The 20,845-nt window shown below is 40.6% G+C and overlaps 3 protein-coding genes across 9 annotated transcripts in view; all 3 read right to left on the reverse strand.

Moving 5' to 3' along the window:
• Window positions 1–3,326, reverse strand: part of cabin1 (calcineurin binding protein 1) — a 112,128-nt gene extending 108,802 nt beyond the window's left edge. For all 5 annotated transcript variants that reach the window (XM_088618492.1, XM_088618491.1, XM_088618489.1 and 2 more), the window contains exons 1-5: window positions 3,230–3,326; window positions 2,535–2,582; window positions 1,708–1,800; window positions 762–875; window positions 22–156 (exon numbers count right to left, since the gene is read on the reverse strand). In XM_088618492.1, coding sequence (XP_088474618.1) covers window positions 22–156; window positions 762–875; window positions 1,708–1,800; window positions 2,535–2,537 — 345 coding nt within the window. In that variant the 5' untranslated portion in view covers window positions 2,538–2,582; window positions 3,230–3,326. The remainder of the gene's footprint in view (window positions 1–21; window positions 157–761; window positions 876–1,707; window positions 1,801–2,534; window positions 2,583–3,229) is intronic.
• A 3,404-nt stretch (window positions 3,327–6,730) lies between these two features.
• On the reverse strand, window positions 6,731–8,434 carry ddt (D-dopachrome tautomerase). 2 transcript variants are annotated; one of them, XM_088618345.1, is made up of 3 exons: window positions 8,149–8,434; window positions 7,475–7,650; window positions 6,731–6,998 (listed from the first exon to the last, which is right to left on the reverse strand). In XM_088618345.1, exons 1-3 carry the CDS (start codon window positions 8,314–8,316, stop codon window positions 6,926–6,928), a joined length of 417 nt encoding a protein of 138 aa, XP_088474471.1. In that variant the 5' UTR covers window positions 8,317–8,434; the 3' UTR covers window positions 6,731–6,925. The 2 variants fall into 2 exon arrangements, with proteins under 2 accessions (XP_088474471.1, XP_088474473.1); XM_088618347.1 differs by having other exon boundaries at window positions 8,209–8,425.
• Window positions 8,435–9,723: 1,289 nt separating this feature from the next.
• chchd10 (coiled-coil-helix-coiled-coil-helix domain containing 10) lies at window positions 9,724–12,324 on the reverse strand. Of its 2 annotated transcripts, none has more exons than XM_088618343.1 (4): window positions 12,163–12,324; window positions 11,219–11,444; window positions 10,659–10,803; window positions 9,724–9,954 (listed from the first exon to the last, which is right to left on the reverse strand). In XM_088618343.1, the coding sequence occupies exons 1-4, from the start codon at window positions 12,201–12,203 to the stop codon at window positions 9,935–9,937; spliced, it is 432 nt and encodes a 143-aa protein (XP_088474469.1). In that variant the 5' UTR covers window positions 12,204–12,324; the 3' UTR covers window positions 9,724–9,934. The 2 variants fall into 2 exon arrangements, with proteins under 2 accessions (XP_088474469.1, XP_088474470.1); XM_088618344.1 differs by having other exon boundaries at window positions 11,219–11,537; window positions 12,163–12,322.
• Between the last annotated feature and the right edge of the window lie 8,521 nt (window positions 12,325–20,845).

Genomic DNA, 20,845 nt, shown 5'->3' on the forward strand with positions numbered 1-20,845 from the left:
AAGTGATCTTATCTGATCTACCTCCAGGTAGAAGTCCATGGCTGTCTCCAGGTCATCCCGCAGTGCGGCCAGGCTGGCCAGGTTCTTGTAAGTGGAGTATTTCAGCATCAGCCCTGGGTGCTTGAGTCCCATCTTCTCAACATCTGAAGGCACCGCCTGGAAAATCCAGGGAGAGAGCCCAGGTCATGGAACTTGAAAGCATACTTTTGTGAAAAGCGGGTTTTAGAAAGGTTTCCAACAGTCAACTGCCTCATTTCATTCTTTAGTGTATTTACATTTGGCGTATTTATTAATAGATAGCCCGACAGAAAGATGGACAGATGAAAAAATGAAAATGCATCCATTTGAAAATATTCACCAACTTCCCTAGTGCAAGACGGCAACATTTTTATTGACGATATGATACAATAATATTTTTATCTGATTTCTCAGAAATTTGTTTTGCCTCCAAGCAGTTATGTTCAACCCACAGAGAAACAAAAATAAAACACAGAAACAGTACACATAAACAAGATATTCAAAAAAAATAACACAAAACACATTAACCCAAACAAAAACATTACTCACCACTTCTACAGGAATCCAAGTTTACTTTCCAACAATCACCCAAAGATCCTAGAAATATTTGCTATTTATCCTGTATCCTAAGTAAAATGACCTGATCTGTAAGTATATGAACACTAGTCACACAACACAAAAGATGTATTTTGTAAGTCGTATGATGATGGGACAATTCACCATTGTGTACATTACTGTCTCACCTCTTTAAGCAGCGGGGTCTCCAGGAGCTCGTGATAGGCCTTTGCAGACTCCTCAAACCGGTCATGTTTCTGGAGGTCCAGAGCTTTGTGGTACAGAGCAAATGCCTCTGCCTCCTACTCAGAGAAAGAGCGCTCAAACTGTGCAACAGTCTGTACACTGTTCAGACCTTCAGCTTTCCGCCTACCACCAAATACACAAACACCTACCAAACTGCTGCTTCCCCCATTAACACAAGAGCAAACTGGGCACATGCTTGAAGAGCAATGCCCCGAGCCCGTTACAGAAGTGACCCTCTTCTGAAAGCGTAGTGCAGTGTAAAACTCGGCCTTGGCGCAGGACTAGTTTGTTGGCGTGCGCGGCCGAGTCATCTGCTGTCTAGGAAGAGTCACTGGGCAGAACGGAGCCCAGGGGCAAACGGGATCAAAGCCCAGCAGGAGCAGAGGAAGATGCGCTTATCACACATGCATATTCCATACTGATTAATATAATAAAATATAATCTCTCCGTCTGTGCTCTCAAAAATGGTTTTCCCAACTCCCACATCAGACTACAGAAAATAAAATGATCCTGCAGCTAGGATCACACCTTTCCTCTTGTCTCAACACCAGGCTAATTTTCTTCTAAATTCTCTCTGTTCACTGTAGGTTTCATTTCACACCACCGAGTGGCCACTCTGTCTGTCCCCTGCTCCCACCCCTCCTCTCTACCAGCTTTTGTTCTCCTGCTACATCACCTTTGCTTACTGCCCTGTCTTTCTCACACCTGAAGAAGGCTCCAGGGCCGAAACGTTGCGTTTTCTTTCTTCTCTTTTCAGCATGGAATAAACCTATTACTTGTTCCTTTGCATAATAACATATATTTTTTAAGATCTAAAATGCCTGAACCCTATGAACAGTATGGCCCAGGAGAGCAGGTAACGTGGGGATTAAGCCAGAGGGAGCTCACCTGGGCCTCCTTGGTCTGCGTCTTCCTGGTTTTCTGGAGGTCATCGTGTTCGTCCCCAGTCGCCGAGGCCGCATTCAGTGCAGCGATTCGGATCTGGAAGTAAAAGCCAGGGTCAAGCCTGCAGGAGGTCACGATGAGCCTAGACCACACCTATTTCAACTCCAGGGAAAGACCGGCTGGTAGGCCACAGTGTCGCGTCGGGAAGCGATTCCCAACGAGCGCGCCATCAGACATCAACTGGTGCGCTGCCCAATTCCGAACCAGTCCCACCTGGAAATAATTCACCGACAAAACATATCGGCTTTTCCAGGCCAGCAGGCAACTGCTGCGGCCAGGACCATATCACTTTTTAGTGAATGCCGCAAAAACATGTGCCTTAGGCTGGAAAAGGTTCGCAAAAACCAACACAGGAAGGAAGCCAGTTTAATAAAACCCCTACCAGGATGCAATGTGAGCAAGAAAAAGCTTAAAAATGAGTGAAACTTTGAATGTATATTCATGCTCAATATAATCCTATATTACTATAATTATATTACAAAGTGCCATTAAACTGAATATGCAATGCAATACTTTGTGGAATTTGAGAACCCTAAAGAATGACTCCTTTGTTGATTCATAAAATAACGTTTAATTATTCATTCAAAATCACTGCTATGTCTGAAGTGTGGGGTTCACATCAAAACAATTACAATTTGTATTAAACCCCGAAGAACAGCAGGCCAGTCTGTGTAATTATTTAATTGATTAACTTAATAAAAATACAAAAATTAAAAGAAATCAATATGGTTTTCTTCACACGTTGCTCTTTGAGAGAAAATAAAATGTACCATTGTTTTCTTCAGCACCAGATTCTTCTTACTTCATGTTGAGAAGACCTGCAATAAACAGTCTTTTTCAATGAAATGCTTTATGACAGAACTATCGCGATGTTTTTGTTTTATTCTTTGATACAAACTGCCGGCATTTGTTTATCAACACAATCGTAACATACTATCAAAGCGTTAAAGTATTTTAAGCTCTCTGATGTTTCTCTGGATCATTCTAAGAGAGGGGGTTCAGGAAGTATGTATATATAATGGACTGCATTAATACTATTAACACGTTATTAAAAAATATTTCTTTCAATTACATGCAGCACCATTAATTTGATATATGGCTGCACACCAATATCCCACATGCTAAGGTAAACGTTTGAAATATAACAATTTGCCGAGTAAAACTAAAACCACATTTTGGCACCGATAGATTTCAGTATATTTCATGTATTTATAACATTTAACTCTACCATTTTCAGTTTTTTAGCTGTAATCAGGAATCAATTGGTGCGTTTCCTTCACCGTTTCGCAGCTATACAATAACTCAATCAGCTCCCCAGTGACACAAGCATGTTCTGCAACGCTACAAATAATCAAGGTTGTATTCGTTTTAAATAAAAGAAACAAACCTAACTGTTGACTTTTATATAAATAGAGGTGCGCAGAACGATGCATGAAATAGCGTTAAACGTATTTTAATTCTTTACCTGCGCTCCTTTCCAAACTGCACTTTGCTTGTCTGTTGTGAAGCATCTGCCAGCAACAGCCTATCCTACTGGTTCAGTCTGGCCGGTGAAATTCAGCCAATCACAAACTCATATGCTGGTAACCAGGCACAGCAGGACTGGGTTATGTGGAAAGTAACTTCTGTGGACTATTGTCCATATACTCTACATCGGAAAATGTTTGATGAGAGAACGGATTAAACATCTTTTGCTCCAAGTAATTGCTATTTAAACCTGGCCCAAGACAACACAAGATTAACACTATCAATGATAGTATCATGAAGAAGACTCAAATTGAAATTTATCCTTATAATACTGTAATTCGATTTCTACCGTCAACGGTATTTTTAAGGGTAAAAGTGTCTTATTTTACTCCAATTGGAAGACAATATTATTCTGCATGCAGCTATGAGGGGGATAGTATGAATTATAAAGCAATAAACTTCGATTAAATTTCACATAAAAAGGTGAAAGTTACAAAAATGCTTTGTAAATAAACACATTTAACCCAATTTATTTATTTTTATTCTACAAAAGGAATGTTCATATTTCCAAAGGAACAAATGACAATGACAAGATAATTTTCAAGTTTATTCATGGACACGGTGGCAAATAACGTGAATGTTTTGTTTACATACAGAAGTAATTACAGCTGAAGAATGCTATCATTTGCATTAAATTAAACCAATGCATTACATTAATTATCATTAAAGCGCCCATTGTTAATCAGATGTATAGGTTTTAACTATTTGTGCCTCAGCCAAGGTAGGTCTTGGGTGCCTCATTAACGCTGATGAGACCCACTTTAAAACTAAATCCCCACATTTCCAGGACATACTTGGTACAAGTGACATTTTTTGTTAGCGTTTTCACAGCTCCGTGAAGTTGTCCCGCCTACAGACAGCACAAACGATGAAACCCACCTCATTCATTAGTGCTACGTTTGTGCCGGTTTGTGCTGTTGAAAGTAGCGTTTGTGCTGTTTTCGTTCCCGAGATATAGCACCTTGTTTTCCCGGTGATCACATGACCATGCACAGCGACTTTGACCTCGTCTGCCGAGTTCAAGCGCTCTGTTACAGTTTAGCTCGTACCCTTAACATTTTAAAGACAATCAATATCCATAAACATATGAGCCTCCTTAGATGTGAGCAATACTAAGACATGACGCACGCCAACAAGTTAACTATCTATGATATAAACCTGTGGTTGTAATGTATGTAAAATCACCGTGATTGTAAGATCAATGCTTTTTATTATCTAAGACACGCTTTTCTTTTCTTTCCCTACCCTGACACGCTGTTTCCAAACGCGTAACTGTGGGATACCATCGCGACAAGACCTCCGCAGCATGTCATGATAGGGACCCCATGTATAAGGCATGTATATCGCGGCAGTGTATATCACGAGTGGCGCCTTGCTTCCATGGCACCCTGGCACCGCTATCGCAACAAAGGTCTCATATCAGAACATGATATACCCAGATAGGACGTGTCCCGATATATGAACTTTGTGTCGCAATATATGGACTCCAAGTCGCGATATGGGGGCGGGACATTTTGTCGGGGTATGTCATATCGCGATATACAGGTTTCATGTCGCGACATGGGCGTGGCATTTTTGGTCATATCGCGACATGGGGGTGGGCGTTTTGTTGGGGGTAAGCTATGTCGCGATATGCCGTCTCCATGTCGCGACATGGGGGCGGGGGCGTTTTGTCGGGGTATGTCATATCGCAATATATGGACTTAATGTCGCGCCAGTCGCAATGGGTATCGCCATGTGATCGTGATGCGCGCACTCCTATCGTGACATGCTATCGGAGTCGTGAACGCGCTGTGGATGCAATGACATTCTTTGTCTGCTATTCTGTTTAAACCTCAGTGCGACTTTGTGCGAGATTGATCAGTAATTGGAAACCAATGGATGTGTTACTGTTACTGTGTATCCAGCGTGCTCATACAGCACACACGGTACACAGAACTTCCGCTGCGGCGCTTTACCCAATCAGAGTGTCGATTCTCACTCTTCACCCAATCGCGGCCCGAGCTGTTGGGGGGTTTAGCCAATCACGGGTCCGAGAGCTGTTCAAGCCAGCAGCGCCAGGTGGATCGGCTTGTTCACTGTCAATGAGAAACTGTTTTTAAAATGCTTTACTTATTTGCAAAATAACTACATCGGCTTGTTTTTATTGACGTCTTTATTGATTCACAATGTCCCGTACCCTTCGAAATAAATACATTTATTTGCAGTATAACTGTCTCCGCTGCTTTCCGTAATGAATACGTGGTATTTGAACAATTTTAATCGTATATTTAAGGTATGGGAAACACCTTCTGCTTTGTACTTCAGAAATAAATATAAATGTAAAGTCTATGATCGTTATATTATTATGCTCGTACTTTCAATTCTGTTTTTAATTGTTAAATTATCTCGATCTTGAAACCAATACCTAAAAATGTGAATATGGGCTCTCGTGTTGTACAAGCGGTCATTTGGAAACTGGTGTCTCTTCAGCAATGAAAGGAGTACACAAGCAATACATTTTCGAGAAAATGGTTAAATGTAAGACTGTTTATTCATGTAAAGGCTGCAAAGTCTGGGGTCAACTGATCAAAATCAAAGAAGGTGCTATATCTCGGAAACAAAAGCAGCACAAACGCTACTTTCAACGGCACAAACTTAGCTCTAACGAATGAGGTGGGTTTCATCGTTTGTGCTGTCTGCAGGGGGGGGCAACTTCACGGAGCTCATTTTCACTAACTGAGAACAAGAGGGCATGATAGAACAAGTGAACGTACACAGTCACGTTAAGGTCTCTTCATGATGATTATACCTTGAAATATACAGATAAAGACTTTCAAATGTGGCAATTAAAAAAATAAAAGAGTATCAATCAGAATATCAGCAATGTGCTATAAGCAGACACATGTTAAAGATTTTCGGAGTACCAGGTTCAGGTGGTAATACCTCAATGGGAGTGAGGCATTATGCAGGGTTACCAGAAGACACTCACAGTTAGACAGTTCAGCAGAGCAGACCAATGAAGGAAGAAAGAGAAAACTCAGGGCAACAGAGAACAAATATTAACACCGTGTCAGGAACTCAGCTCACTTAAATACAGAATCTCTTTTTCCAATTAGTCAATACCTACAATTATTTATTCAATTCCAGGCACCAGCATCTAACTAAACTAATGAATATCCTCAGGTCACTCTTTTTAACCTCCTATTCTAACAGAACCAGCCAATACATCACACCAGTTCTCACAGGGGATGTTTTTACACCTAGTCTAGCCAGCTGTGTAGGATAAATCTCAGTCTTACACAGCAGACAAAGGTGCTCTAAAAGCTGCTGATATATTGACCTTCCGTTCTGTTTTTAATGCCTCATAGCCATAAGTAAGAATTTATAACAATCCTTTCATGTTGTTCGTCCTTATAAAGAAATACATCTGGAAAAGGGATCCCTTGACTAGACAACATTCCTTCTTATAATATTTTTTTTTTATTTTTGAGTGTGTCACATTGATATCTGTTACATATAAGGAGCACTAGGAATTTATTAAACAGAAAAATGTGCTTCATTCTGCACACAACTGTCAAGTATCAGAAACAATCCACACTCTCTTTCCTGGTGGTGCACTGCAGCAATAATGTGGCATTTGTATCCTCATTCTTCACAGGAAGGTCATCACAGTCCCTTTCTTCCCAACTTGCCAGGGTTCGAGAGGCCAGAACCGGAGGACAATCCTATTAGGAGGAAAGTGAGAAATCTTGAGCCCCATTTGTAAGCCATTCACATGGCCCAATCGCAATCATTGTGTCCCCAAACTCGACAACTTTGTTACCAAATTCTTAAAATATGTTAACATTAGAAATCTAAACTGAGGATGATACCGTCCTTTGTGTAAAAGAAACTCTTAAGGCGCTGTTTAATTTAACAGCAGGGCTCTTAATAATAAAAAGTATCTGAATTTTCCATATCTTCCTTAAGCCTGCTGGGAAAGGCTCCGACTCCCCTATGACCCTGAACTGGAAGTGGTTAGAAAATGGCTGGCCGAATTTTGTGTGAAATTGTGTAAAACTCTGTGGTGGTTTTATTTTTCCCCATGACTGCATGGTAACATGTGTAATGTGCAGCATCTATCTAAGACGCAGCCTCCAGTGCCACTCTCGGACAGTGGAGGGGCTGGAGGGTACTTGAGGATGCTCTTGAGTGCACTGACCTGTCTTCGCTGAGCCCCAGCTCCTGGGTGAGGAACTGGAAGATCTTGGCGCTGTGCTGCTTGTTCTTCTCCGCACTGTCCACCACCCCAATGGCAGAGACAGTGACCTGCACACAAGGAGCTGAGGAGCCAGCCATGAGCATGGACAGGCCTGCCCTCACAGTCAAGTTCATCCTCTGTGGAGGAGAAGCCGAGAACAGCAGGAGTCAAGCACACACAACTGTCCTCTCCAGCCTGGCTAGTCAACAGCTGCTATTAATAATAATAATAACCATCCCCAGGCATATGTGCAATTCATCAAATACACATTCACTGATAATCTGGCAGTGGCATAATTTAAAAAAATGTGAATCCGTGGTTAGAATTCTGGACTCTTAATTGAAAGGTTGTGGGTTCAAATCTCTGGGGGGTCACTGCTGTGTTTCCCTTGAGCAAAGGTACTTCACCCGAAATCTCCCAGCTGTATGAATGAATGGGTGGATGCAAAGCTAAACCCGTTTGGATGAAAGCGCCAGACAGATACATAAGTGAAAGGGGAAACGTAGCTTTCCATCATCAACACTATGCGATTTCCTTCCTTTTAAAACGAACTTTATTTTGCATACAAACTACTCGATATGGAAGTGCCCAATCCGAAACAATGTATCGTCCAAGTTCGAGGACGCTTCACGCACAATCAGAACTGCTTCAGCTGCATCCAACATGCCGTGAAAGCAGTTCAGTCTCACACTCACGTCCTCGGGCTTCCCTAGTACCGCCGCCGTGCTGGAGCACATCTTTTTCAGAAACTCGTCGGGAAATTTGCTCGAAGGCAGGTTGCTCTCCAGATCGATGAACGGCATGGCGTCTCTCCACAAACTTTGTTATCAATCAGACGAAAGAAGTTACAGAACCTAAGGGACTATACAAGGACACCTCAAGCCGGAAAGCGGTGCAACTTCACTGCTCATTGGCTGCGTCCGCAACGCCTGTTCCGTGGCGTTCTTAAAGGCGCAGAGAGCAAGGAAAACTCCTTCAGTTTTGAAAGCAAATATGTCTGTGTTAAATATGTCTGCCGCCGCATCACAAAATCTAGAAAACAAATGCGATGAACCTGTTTAATGGTATTCACAAAATTGTCTACAGTAAGGCAATGACACAGTGCGAGCATCAAGTTCACTGTATAGTTACAAGAATATCGGATTTAAGAGCCATACGACTTCATGAGTTAATTATTGCCAATAATTATTCTGACCATTGAACATTGAATACTGAATCAAGTGTAGCGTTACTGAGCTCCAAGATCGAATTATTCGTCTATTCAGGAACAATGTGTGTGCACAGGACGTAACCTTCTCTTTATCAGAAGCTCATTTATAACGAAAAGGTGGTCCGGACTGAGAAAAAAAACCTCTCTCTTTTGTGTGCATGGACAAAATTCTGCGATGTGCTTTTATGGAACCCTGACATTCCATGATTTCTCTCATGAATCATGCTTGCTTCAGTTGCTGGAGCTCTACTCAGAAATTGCATGCTATAAATATACGTTTTTACTTAAGACATTTTTACTTTTTGTAACCTAAAATTTATGAGGAATGTTGGAAGTAAGATGTTTTGTTTCTAAACTATGCTTTTATCTTTTTTTCTGCTCCCAAGAGCTGGGTGAAGTTGGTCACATCCTCTACTCTATGAAAAATGCTCTGCAAACCTTTTGGATGGAAAGTTCTGTATAAATTATGTAGATCTTTAAAGAAGAAACCCACTGATCCAGATATGCATGACTTAAAGGATAGGGGTGTTTTTTTACACATTGATCGGTACTGTCATCGCATAAAGTGGAAATGCATGGTATTCAATCCAATATAGAACTCTATTAAAATAACCAAATACCGCACTTGAAAAACAGGTTCCTTATTAATCACACAATGTACACATTTAATGTATGGCAGTGTTGCATCCCAATTAATTTTAGCATAGCGATTCCCAAAACAACTTCCTGTGGTCGTGCAACACATTCCTAGGGTTGCGTTTAACAAGGTGTAGGATATAATTCATGAAACTGGTTAATAGTGAGTCACATCATGTGTTGTGTCTCTGTTGTCATCAAATTAGGGCTAGATTTGTTTTACAGTAATATCTTGGTTTATATACATTGTTTGTTTCTGCTTTAAAGACTCAAGCCTTTCAACAGTTACTTTTTTCAAAATAAATATTTCAGAATATTACATTTGACTGCTGGCAGCAAAAGATATGGACATGTTTCCAAAACATTTTAAAAGTTTAAATTATTTATTTTACCGTAAATCCTGATAATTTACATTTTGCACAAGAAAAACAAAGAAAGGGGTTGATACAGCAATGAGATAATCCCCTTATTGACAAATAGTGTTGATGGCGAGTCAGGTACAACCACAGAAGTATTGACTGAACATGTTATCATTTATTTTAATTCTGCAAGGAATGGCTTCAAAAATCCTTCAGTCAAACCAGTGATGATACACCTACAATGAGAATAAGACCATGATTATTTACATTATAACAATTATACTGTCAATAAATAGCAAGTTGCACAAATGTTTCTTCCGCAAACAAAGGTGTTATTGTTAAAGAACACTGAAGATTACAAGAAAACTTCAATGAAGAATTTTGAAATCTTCAAAGCCACTGACAAAACTAACACTGGACTACTTCTGGCTCAACAGCAAAACCAGTAGAACCAACCAGTAAGCATATGTAACACTGAGAACAAGAGTCTTCTTCACACAAAGAGTTGTGGGTGTCTGGAACAAGTTACCCAGACACACCACTGATGCCAATAACCTGGCCTTTTTTTTTTTTAAGAAGGAGGCTAGATAAGATCCTTGGATCACCCTCCAGACAACCAAGGAGCTAGCTGAGTCAAGAGAACTCCTCTCATTTGTTTTTTTATATTCACTGAAAGTAAAATGGACCGAAATAAACAGGGGGACTGCCGTGAAATGTTATCTAATGTAAAATAAAAATAAAAAAAATCCAATATTTACTTCTGCATCGCATACACACCACAATTTCATACTCATCCCATGTTAAGAAGGGAGATGTCGCCACTCTTAAAAGTCGGGTATGTCGTTAAACCCCAAGGCAACACAGCCTCGTTGTGTTGAGAAGGGGGCGCAGGTCGGTCAGAGGCGAGGGGGTTGTTGGGCTCAGTTTCCAAGAGGCTCACCGTGTGAAAACTTGCACTGCTTGAGGGCCTCGCTGAAGCCCTCGCAGAGCGTGAGGTCCGACTGCGTGGTTGCGCAATCCAGGAACTGCTTCACCTCGAAGTGGCAGGGGCCCGGCTGCTGCACGGAGGAGCTTCTCGGGGGCTCCTGGGGGGACACAAGGAAACCACACGGTTACCAGCCACTGACCCTTCGGCTCCTGGCCACATTCAAGGAAATCAAAGACGAACGTACGTCTGCAAGCAAGCGCACGCAAAATCAAGGTAAAAATACAGAAACGCTTAACAGAGGATAAAGCCAAGGAGTTTAGAATCCAGACACGAGCATCCATACTACGACTCTGGAGAAACCCTCACCTTATTTTGTCTAACAAATGGAACGCTACAGCGCTGCCTTCTTAAATGGGCTAAACGTAGAGCCTGAAAACATGACATCCTCTTGACATGTGCAGTAACTTTCACGGAAGCCAATTAGTAGTTCTGCCCAGAAACAGCGGGGTTTGTCCCCGTTAGCCTGCCCACGGATGGGCTCTGCCCCACCTGGGACGGACAGGTTGTCTCACCTGATAGGCGCTGGCGGGTTTCGCCGGCTCCGCGCCGCCGCTGCCGCTGAAGGCTCCGGTCAGGGCACTGCCGACAACGTGTCCCACCGCCGACCCCACCGCCACCCCGGCTGCGGTCGTGGCCATCTGCGCCATGAGACCGGGCTGCTTCGGCTGGGCTGGGGCAGTAGCCAGGGCTGCAGGCGGTGCCGCCATTGGTGGCGAGGCATGAGAGGGAGCGGGGTGGCTGCAAAAGACCCAACAGCCCCAGCACAGTGCAGGTTATCTACACCGGGAAAACTCCGTCAAACCCGACAGCCCGGCTAAACATCATACAAAACTGCAGTAAAACAGAACATAAGCAAGAACTTTATGCGTGTGTTACACACGAAAACAATTAAACGCAGGTGCATTTATGCATAAAGAGGTGATAATCTGAATTTGACATACCCTTCCTTGAAACGCCGGGTATAACGTGTTCAAACACAGTTTGCGTCGAATTTCCGTGTTACGAAACATCAGGTGTAAATAAATCTAGAGGGACCCAATCTTGAAAGAGTAGGCTAGATGTTCAAAATCATGAAAACAAGACATATCCCAGTTCTTTATTGGAATTGTGTTACGCAACATACAGTACTGAACTCAGGACGCCCTTGACTGAAAGTTACAGGACTCAGGAGCTGCAAGTAACGCGTAAATGTGTCATGATCCACACAGTGACCTTCGTTTAGTTATAATGTTTAGTGAAAAGGAGATGGGAGATACACAAATTTTCGGTGGACACAGAAGACATTATAGACATTAGTACCTTTAAGGTGCACTAATCGACAAATAATACTCCCCTTAATATTGGATGTTACCCCTCGTTTGACATCTACAGTATGTTCTGCGTCACAGTCAGTACGTGCGTTGTTCTATCAATATTAAATTATTTTGCATGTAGCAATTACAAAAAAATACTTTACCTAGCTACAGGCGAAGGTCTGCTACGGCTTCCTCTGGCCATTTTTTAGCTGCTTGTTTTACAGATCGTCACTATAGAAGCTGCAGTCGAGTCAGTATCCCAGCGCGCTGTAGATGCACTTGGTTTAAATGGCTTTCTGCGCCCACACGTGTGTGCGTGACCTTGTGAAGACGCTTCTGTTGCGCAGGCGCGCAATGAGCCCAGCTGTGAAGTACAGTCCTCGCATGCTCCTTCTGGTTTTGATTTTGATTTTTTATTTTTTGCAATTATTCGAGTCGTGTCGGCCTCTATTGAGTCAGAACCCGACTCCGCTTAGCAGTCAAGTTTGGTCTGGGTGTGCAAATTTGGTTTGGTTGTGGGATTGTTGCAAAACTTACCAGAAGTTTCTAGAATGCTTGGCTTTCTAGGCTTGGCCAACCTGAAGACTTGCCAAATGAATGTGATTAGACTGACATATGACACGATTAGCGAAACGAGAATAAAATCACATGGGAGCGTCCGGCTTAAACCAAATCCAGTCACCCTGATATTCATGGAAAGCAATTAAAGCGTTACGCAAAAATATGCAGATTACGCTTACTGACAATTATATTTTAATTTCAAATGTGCAAGAGAGCTCATCTCTTCTTCTATTATTTTTAATCAGAATCAGTGTCCTAAATTTTAAGTAAAATGAACATGAAAGCAATTTAAAAATTGAATTTTGAAAGCTGAAGTTGTACAGATTTATTAGTTTTCTTCTTTCTTTTGTTGTTTTTTTGCAAACATGGCAGTAAACATCACTTAATAGACATACTGACGGTTTTACAATTTTGCTCTGGAAATAGGGGTGAAATTAAATTCAAATAGTGTTCGGCTCTTGATGTTGTTTCACCACATGGTGGCGCTCAGAAACCACCAAAGTCGCAGGAACTGCTTATTTTTCATCCTGCAAACCTGAAGCTAAAAGTGGTGATAAAAAACGAAGCGCCCCAGATGTTTTGCGGACTTTCCACAGACAAGGAAAGCACCGTATGAACCCAAGAGAATTTGGAAAACACGCAAGTAATCACGAACAAAGAAATCTTGAGAAGATTTAAAGAGTTAACCTCTTGTCGCAAAATAGGTCTGTTCAAGCTATGGAATGATTCATCGTTAGTGAGGAAACTCCTGTGATGTGCTCCTGTCTCTGACATGATATGTCTGTGGACCTGAAAAACGAAACCAAGCCAAAACAGTTTCTTCCTTATCTGTCAAAAATAAAAAGAAGGTCATAGTGAATAAAAGTTTTTTTTTTTTAGATTGGCAGATGTGCAGTGTTTACTTGAAAAGGAAAAACATAATAGACAAAAAAAAAAAACACAACTATTTCTGGAGTTGAGGCCGACTAACAGCTGTTGATTTGACTTTCTCAGCCAGGACATTTCACTGGCATGTTTGTCAGCAAATCTCTGCTTCTGCAGGGTCACAACCTAACGGAGCTGACAGGTCTTTTAAGTCACCAGAACCTTATGTGGACTTTTAAATGGTTCAAATGAACATGAATAGTTGATCCAATTAAGTATTTAAGGGTCAATTGAAAACATCGTGGCACTGTAACTCTAGCATCAGTACTGTCTACTCAAGACAAAGAAGGGGTTGCTTGCGTCTCAAAGCAAATAAATCTAACATCCCTTCCTCTGTTTTATGAGGACTACATACAAAATGAATTGCCAGCAACAGGCCAAACAATCAGCTCAATGATCCCTAGGATTAAATCTCACTGTTGGCATGTGTGTGACATGGAGGGTCACCCCTCTGGGATCTCCAGAGAGGTGATTTAATTGGGGATAAGAGAGTGCCGTGCACTTCAAGAGAACAAGAGAAGTGGATACAAAAGCTGTGTAATGGGAAACTGAAACGTTTTGTTATATTTATCTACGCAGCACAAACCCAATTCTAGGTTTTGGGCAAGGGGAACATGAGGCAGTCTTCACAGGGCAGAGCAATGAGATGGGGTGCCCAGCTTTTGAGATTATAGGGACAGTATACTAAACCCTTTAAATTAGTCCACTAGAAGTCTCCTCCATGTCTTTGGAAGGTGGGTAAATACTGAAGCTCTCTGAGAAAACACACAGACTCACAAGCACCACGTTTTTTCAAGATTGTTTCCATCAGCACCAGTTTATCAGTGCTTGTGAAACAGATATAACCATGTTTGTATTGCAAATTCTCTGAGACCCTTTCAACATCCAAAATCAGTGAACTTTTTTTTTCTAACTCATGACATTATATTCGCTTGTTGAAGCGTTTTGAATTTTCTTATTTAGCAAAGTGTCCAAAACTTGGGAGTTTCCATCAATCAATGTTTGTGTTTTTAATCTAGTCAGACAGTTTTTTTTATTTCGCATAGTTTGCTTAACATGCATACCAAGTGCATACTTTCTTTAACTTTTACTTCAGTTATTATTATTATTAATAAAATAAGTTAACTTGTGACATATTTTACAAAACATTTTCAGATATTATGTAAGATTATATCAGATTTAACAACAAAACCAGATTTCCTTGAAAATTCTATTCCTCCATTTGACACAGAATCCGCCATGATTCCACAATGTACTCCTAATCTTACAAAAACATTGTTAGTTTTAGTTTGATTCAACAGCCTTTGTCAGTCTTCACCTGGTAAGTTATGATATTTGATGGGATTCGGACCCATTTTTGTAGATTTTTTTAAATCCAAAACAACTGCAACAACCAACATTACTCAGAAACACGATACGGAGATTAATTATAAAGTGCCTCTGGGAGTTCCTCAGATACTCCTCTTTTATTCTAAGGAATAATGGAAAACCCAATTCGTCAGGTTTCTGTTGTTGTTTTTTCCAGCCTCGCATTGTTCTGCTCTTTGCCCAAAGGCAGGTAGTTCCAAAACACAGACTCTTCCACAGGAAGTCTGCAGGAATACCTGCGACCGCCACACTAATCTCTCCTCTGCTGCCTCTGCAATTATTGCAGATAACAGACAAAGGAACCAGAGACATAGCCCATAGGCAGGAAAAGCAAGATGCAACTTTTTTCTGTTGTTCAATTTGCGGTCAAATTGCTGTGGAGGTTTTCCGTTCTTCAAAAGTGCCTGCTGAAAGATCACCTTTGTTTGTTGGGTGTGCTTGTAGAACGCTCTGTACCGACGCTAAACAGCATTTTCTGTACAACATAAATCCAGAAAGGATAATGTGATGCCCTATATTTTTACAATTGTTGCCATTTTTTTACATACTTCTTTTGTATCAGAAATGACTTTAATAGGTTTAGAAATACTCCCAAATGTGTTCTATAACCCATTCAAGACTGAGGTGCTCCAGTGTGCCAAGCTGGATTTCCTGTCAATCATCAATGATGCATGTGTGTACACTAATTAATAACAAGGGCTTAAACAATTCTTCTGAGGGGCAAGACAGGGGAGGAGGCCAGGGTGAGAGATACCCCCCTGACACACATTCACACACCACACAAACCCCTTCTGTGACCACTCTGCATTCCTGAAGGACTTCTCACAAAGCGAGCAGTGAGCCAGCAGAGCTGCCTAAACTCTGCCTCCTTGTCTCACAGTCTGTGAATGCAATTTGAGGTAAACCACTCTCAGGAAGGCAGGCTGGGAGTTTTAAAAGGAGGTGCTGTGCACAAAAGGGCGCCATGCTCTCTTGCGGTATTGCCCTCTGTGTTAATGGTTTTCAACCTTCTCCCACACGCTGTTTTGTTTCTGGGGACAGAGATGACAAGACCATAAAAATCCAAAACGCACATAAAAACATGTTTTGCTTCAAAAGGTTATGAAAGTCCCACCGATCAATTACCAAAACATCACATATTCCTGGTCAGGGTCAATGGCAACCTGGAAACAGGAGGAACATGCGAACAAGAGGAAAACATGCAGACTCCACAAAGAAGGTATCTTAATATGGAATTAAACCCAGGACCCAGATGTTATGAGGCAGAGACACTAACTGCTAAACCACTGTAATAGCTATGAATAAATATCACATTCTATTTTTTGTTTTATGTTCAGCCTTGTTTGTGATATTTCTTTGACATCCGTTTGTTTTGTTATGCTGTCTCGCCTTTATATCAGTAAGAGGTTACCACAGAGACTTGCAGAGCTGCAATAGAGAAAACTACTTGGAATTAAAGACAAGTTCATTATTCATTGTCAGTGTTCTTCCCCTTGAAACATTCTGACAACAGTTAAGTATAAGTTTAGGGGTTCATATTTAATATAATATACCCTGTAAAGCATGAAGAAAACACTAAAATACTGTTAATAACCCAGGAGGCATTTACCTTCAATCAGTTAGTTGTCATTTATAACTACTTCATTCCTTAAAATAATTAATAATTTATCGCATTAACTATTACCCCGAAACTCCTACATTAGACAAACCACTGAAAATAAAGAGGAATGACTAAAATATTCTCTTCCTAACTGAATGATGCTCACAATCTCTAACAAAAGTACTTCACATGAGATTAATTAGTCTTCTTGAACTTTAACCTTACAGCTACTTTTGTACTTGCCTGCAAACAGGGAATATGACAGGAAAGCATGTTCCTGAAATAAAGGAACATTTACATCTGCTGGAAAAAAAAATGCACTGTCTGCCTGCCCTTGATATGACGTTATCCCCGTGAGTCTTAAAAAATTACAATCAGAGCTTGTAATAAGCTTGCATTTCCCAAAAGGAGGGTGCTGTGATCTGTAGATGTTCGATAAATAATCCAGTTAACATTCTCCCACATTGTCCTGTTTATATGAAAGTCCAAGCGTGCAAAATATGCATCCTGAGTTCCCCACACAGGAGCCCTCCACCAGAGTCATTTCAATTCTACTGAAGGCCCTTGCATGCATTCTCCTGGTCTCGCTCTGGTGAGCAATGGAGAGGGAGTCTGACTTCTCTGTCATGAACTCTGTCATGAACTGGTCTGCCTTGAACTGAGAGACAGCAGCTCTGCTGTCCAGAGGACCGTCGTGACACTTTCTTGTGGTCATTGGCTGGCTGGTCTACTGACACTTGAGGAGAAAAAAACGGCCTCAGAGGATAATTGCTTCCTCCAGCATCGTCCTTTCATCTCTCCGTTCAAGCCCTTTTATAAAGCTGCTGGGGTTTGGTCACATAGCTCCCAAGGCAGGGCAAGGCTACAGTCTGGTTTGCATTTGAAAAAGCATCTGGGCTCTTTATTAAAAGGGGCTGACATGGGCACAAAACACAGCAAGAACAGGAATGTGCTCTTTTTAAGTCAGCTTCTAATTGAAGGTGTCCTTATTTTGAATTCGCACTCTCACAAACCAGGGTTCTACTGCTGAGTTCTATTGTTACGTTTTTATATGATGAAGTAACAATAATAACTTGTATTTATACCACAATGGTTTTATCACAGTACAAGTATTGTTCCTAACAGGAATCTTTCAGCTTTATCCACCTTACTTCTTCATCATAATGCAGAATTGTGTCACTGTAAATGTAAAACGTTATCGGCTCACTTACTGTTTCTACAAAGGTAGCTAATGTGGCATTTATATGGAATTGGTTTGAAAGATTCTTTGATGTTGCATACAGTTCAGTCTTCTTTCTACAATGCCTTCCGTTCAAAGGGTCACAGTCTGAGCCCAGTCACACACCTTGAATATTTGAATTATTTCTGCACTGAAATCTGTAATATAGTCTGCCACCATTATATATACAGATGAAACAAAAGCTTTCTTGAAGAATACAAAAATATGATCTCAGAGATGTTTTTTTAAGTCAGAGGACTAGGAAAAAAAACTATAAGAAGTTAATAATGTCTGTTATCCATGAAAGTTAAAAGTATTTGAGTTTCCCTAAAACAAGCAAAACCTTGAAAGGAAACTGAAATTGGAAAAGAAAATGATCTCATTGCAACAGATATATAGAGTGAAATATATGTGTTAAATACAAATGAACAAAAAACGTCTTGAAATAAATGTTTTTAATTTTTAATTTTATTACAGCTCTGTCTATATCAAAGGAGAGGACAGGAAAGAACCTCATAAAAGACTAAACTTGAAATCTCAGACTTGCATCTCTGTCCAAGCAGGAAGCACAGGAGTTTAAAACGTTCATACTCTAAAGGCAAATGATAAGACATAGCGAAAAGGTCACTGACTCCAGTAATTGAAGGGGAAATTATATATGCTAAATATATGAGCCAGAAAATGAAGAAGGATGTAATTGGTCGGTTATTTGTTTGAACTATCCATTCCTAAACAAAGCCTGTGTAAAGCAGCACAATAAATAGGCCAGGATGTTAAATGTAGGGCTGGAGACAGGCTTGTTGTCTGCAGTAGTGATGTCCTCTTCTGTCCCGTGAAGACTCTCTTTCTTGGGACTGGTCATAAATCACCTACAGGCCTATTGCTTCCTTATTCATTTAACTTCAAGAGGAAGGAGTGACTAAACTAGAGCAGACAGCAAAATGACAAATTACTTTTCTGAGTCAGAGAACTGAAGGGAAGTCTCTGCTTCTTCTTTATTGAGCTTACAATCCTTCAGCAGAAGCTATACAAATATTTGTTTTAAAAAACCCAGTTATGATACAAATAATAATTGCAAGCTCATTATAATGATCACCGTCACTCTAAAATGAAATTAAAAATGGCATTTCTATTATACCACCGATCCATTGGTGGTGTAGTTCCATGTACAGTAAAGTGTTAAATTTGTTTTCCCTGTCCCCTTTCTGATAATGCTAGCTCAAAGGAATACCAACACAGTAAGAGTTAGTCCTTTTATTTATTACTGTGAGCACCTTCTTCTCAATAAACATCACAGATCATATTTGCATGAATACATGCAGTGAAGCAAATGGACCAGTAAACAAACTTCCAAACAATCATACACTATCATCCATGAAGCAGACAACTGCATGTACAGTACAAACTAGATTTTACAGTACACAGTACAGTATGAACTATAGTCGGTACTAATGGAGATTAATCGCATGCTGAGATCACCGATCATGATCCAAAACTATCATCACTAACACTGACAAAGAAAGATTATGAAACAGATTTTTTTTGCCAGACAAATGAGATCCAGATTTTCCTGTTCGTATCAAATGGATACTCTTACATCTTCTATTTTGTGGAAATGTTGGCTGTTAACTGTTATCGAAATTTAGTCTGAGTCTCAAAAATGGCACCACCACCAAATGGCACCAAATTCAGCTGCTTAATAAAAAAGGAAACAAAGAGTTTGCTAAAAACCTGTTACTGCTTTAGGAGTAGGAAGGAGTGTTACAGAAACTTTGGTTGCAGTACTTTATGACCTCATTCCCAGTAAAATATGCAAGAAATGTGTAAATTTAGGAATTCTGATGATAGCTCTAGTCCTAATCCTGTCTTTTCACATCAAAGGTGCATCTCACACGTACAAACTATCCTGTCCAATAACTGCTATAGGAAGCATGTGAAACTTGCTGTCATGTAGGCCCCTCATGCTGGACTCAATGACCTTTCCAAATTCATAGTGCATCGAGTAGCATGAGTGAAAGAGTCAATTGCAGCTTCAGTCCTCATTACTCATGTAGGATGATTAAAGCTAGCTTTCAAGACAGGTTTAAAGTCACAAAAAAATGACCCTCCTCTTTCGAGTGCATGCACAGCAAGCAGCAAAATTAAAACTGTTCCAAGTCCAAGCTCTTTAAGCTCTTTCTTTGAAAGAAAGCAAAAGATAGGAGTAGGTAATAGTCAAACTTAAACAACACTGCCTTCACATAGAGCTGACCTGCAAATCCTTGCACATCCAAGAGCAACATACAATGCAGTTTGATCTGGAAAGACAGACGACAAGGGATGATAACGCCTAACAGTGAAACTTGGAAATTACATTTCAGTATGAAGTCTTTGAGATAGTCTTGATGATAAATTGAGCAGTACTTATTACACTGGAACTAGGTCAAGACAGCACCCTGTGGCCCTGTGTGAACAATTAACACATTCTATTAACTTTGACTCATTTGGAAAATCCACCTCATGGGTCTTCCCCTCCTGAGTCCACAGCCCCTCTCAGACTGTGCAGCTGTGGAGGCCTGAACAGATGTTAATCAACTGCAGCACACCTGTTTGAACAGCGAGGAAGCCCTAAAACCAAGACAATGGAAGAAAGCAGCATCGTACACATTCCATCCAGAGAAAGACAGCTATTCCGTTTTCATCATTATTCTTGACATCTCTATCTGGTGGAATTTTGACAGGTCTAGGTAAGTGTTTTTATGAAAAGAAATGGAAGCTTTGCAGTTTATTTTTAAACTTGTAAAAATGCACATTTGACAGGTCTGGGAATGTTTAGCAATGCCCAACAATTGTGAAAGAATTCCAGGAATAATTCAGGAATCTCTCTCAGAGTTCCTTTAATTTTTATTCTCAGTCATTCCAATACAACTCCAACCTAACTTTAAAGTTAACTGAAGTCCCAGTGTTTAGACATCTGATCAACACCTTAAATCTGAAGGAAAATACAGGTGCTTTCCCATTGCTTGATTGTAAGACTACACATGATCTTGTGTTAGTTACATGGTTGTACTTCATTCTCCTTCAGTCATATACTTAAAGGTTTATACTTGATGGCAGAAATGATAAGCCCAGAGTAACCTCAGCTACAGTAGTAATGTTCACCAAGCTTTGCTTCGCTGATGACAGGTGATTC

This window comes from Lepisosteus platostomus, chromosome 24 (assembly GCF_059453375.1).
Source record: "Lepisosteus platostomus isolate fLepPlt1 chromosome 24, fLepPlt1.hap1, whole genome shotgun sequence".
NCBI classification, from domain to species: Eukaryota; Metazoa; Chordata; class Actinopteri; order Semionotiformes; family Lepisosteidae; genus Lepisosteus; species Lepisosteus platostomus.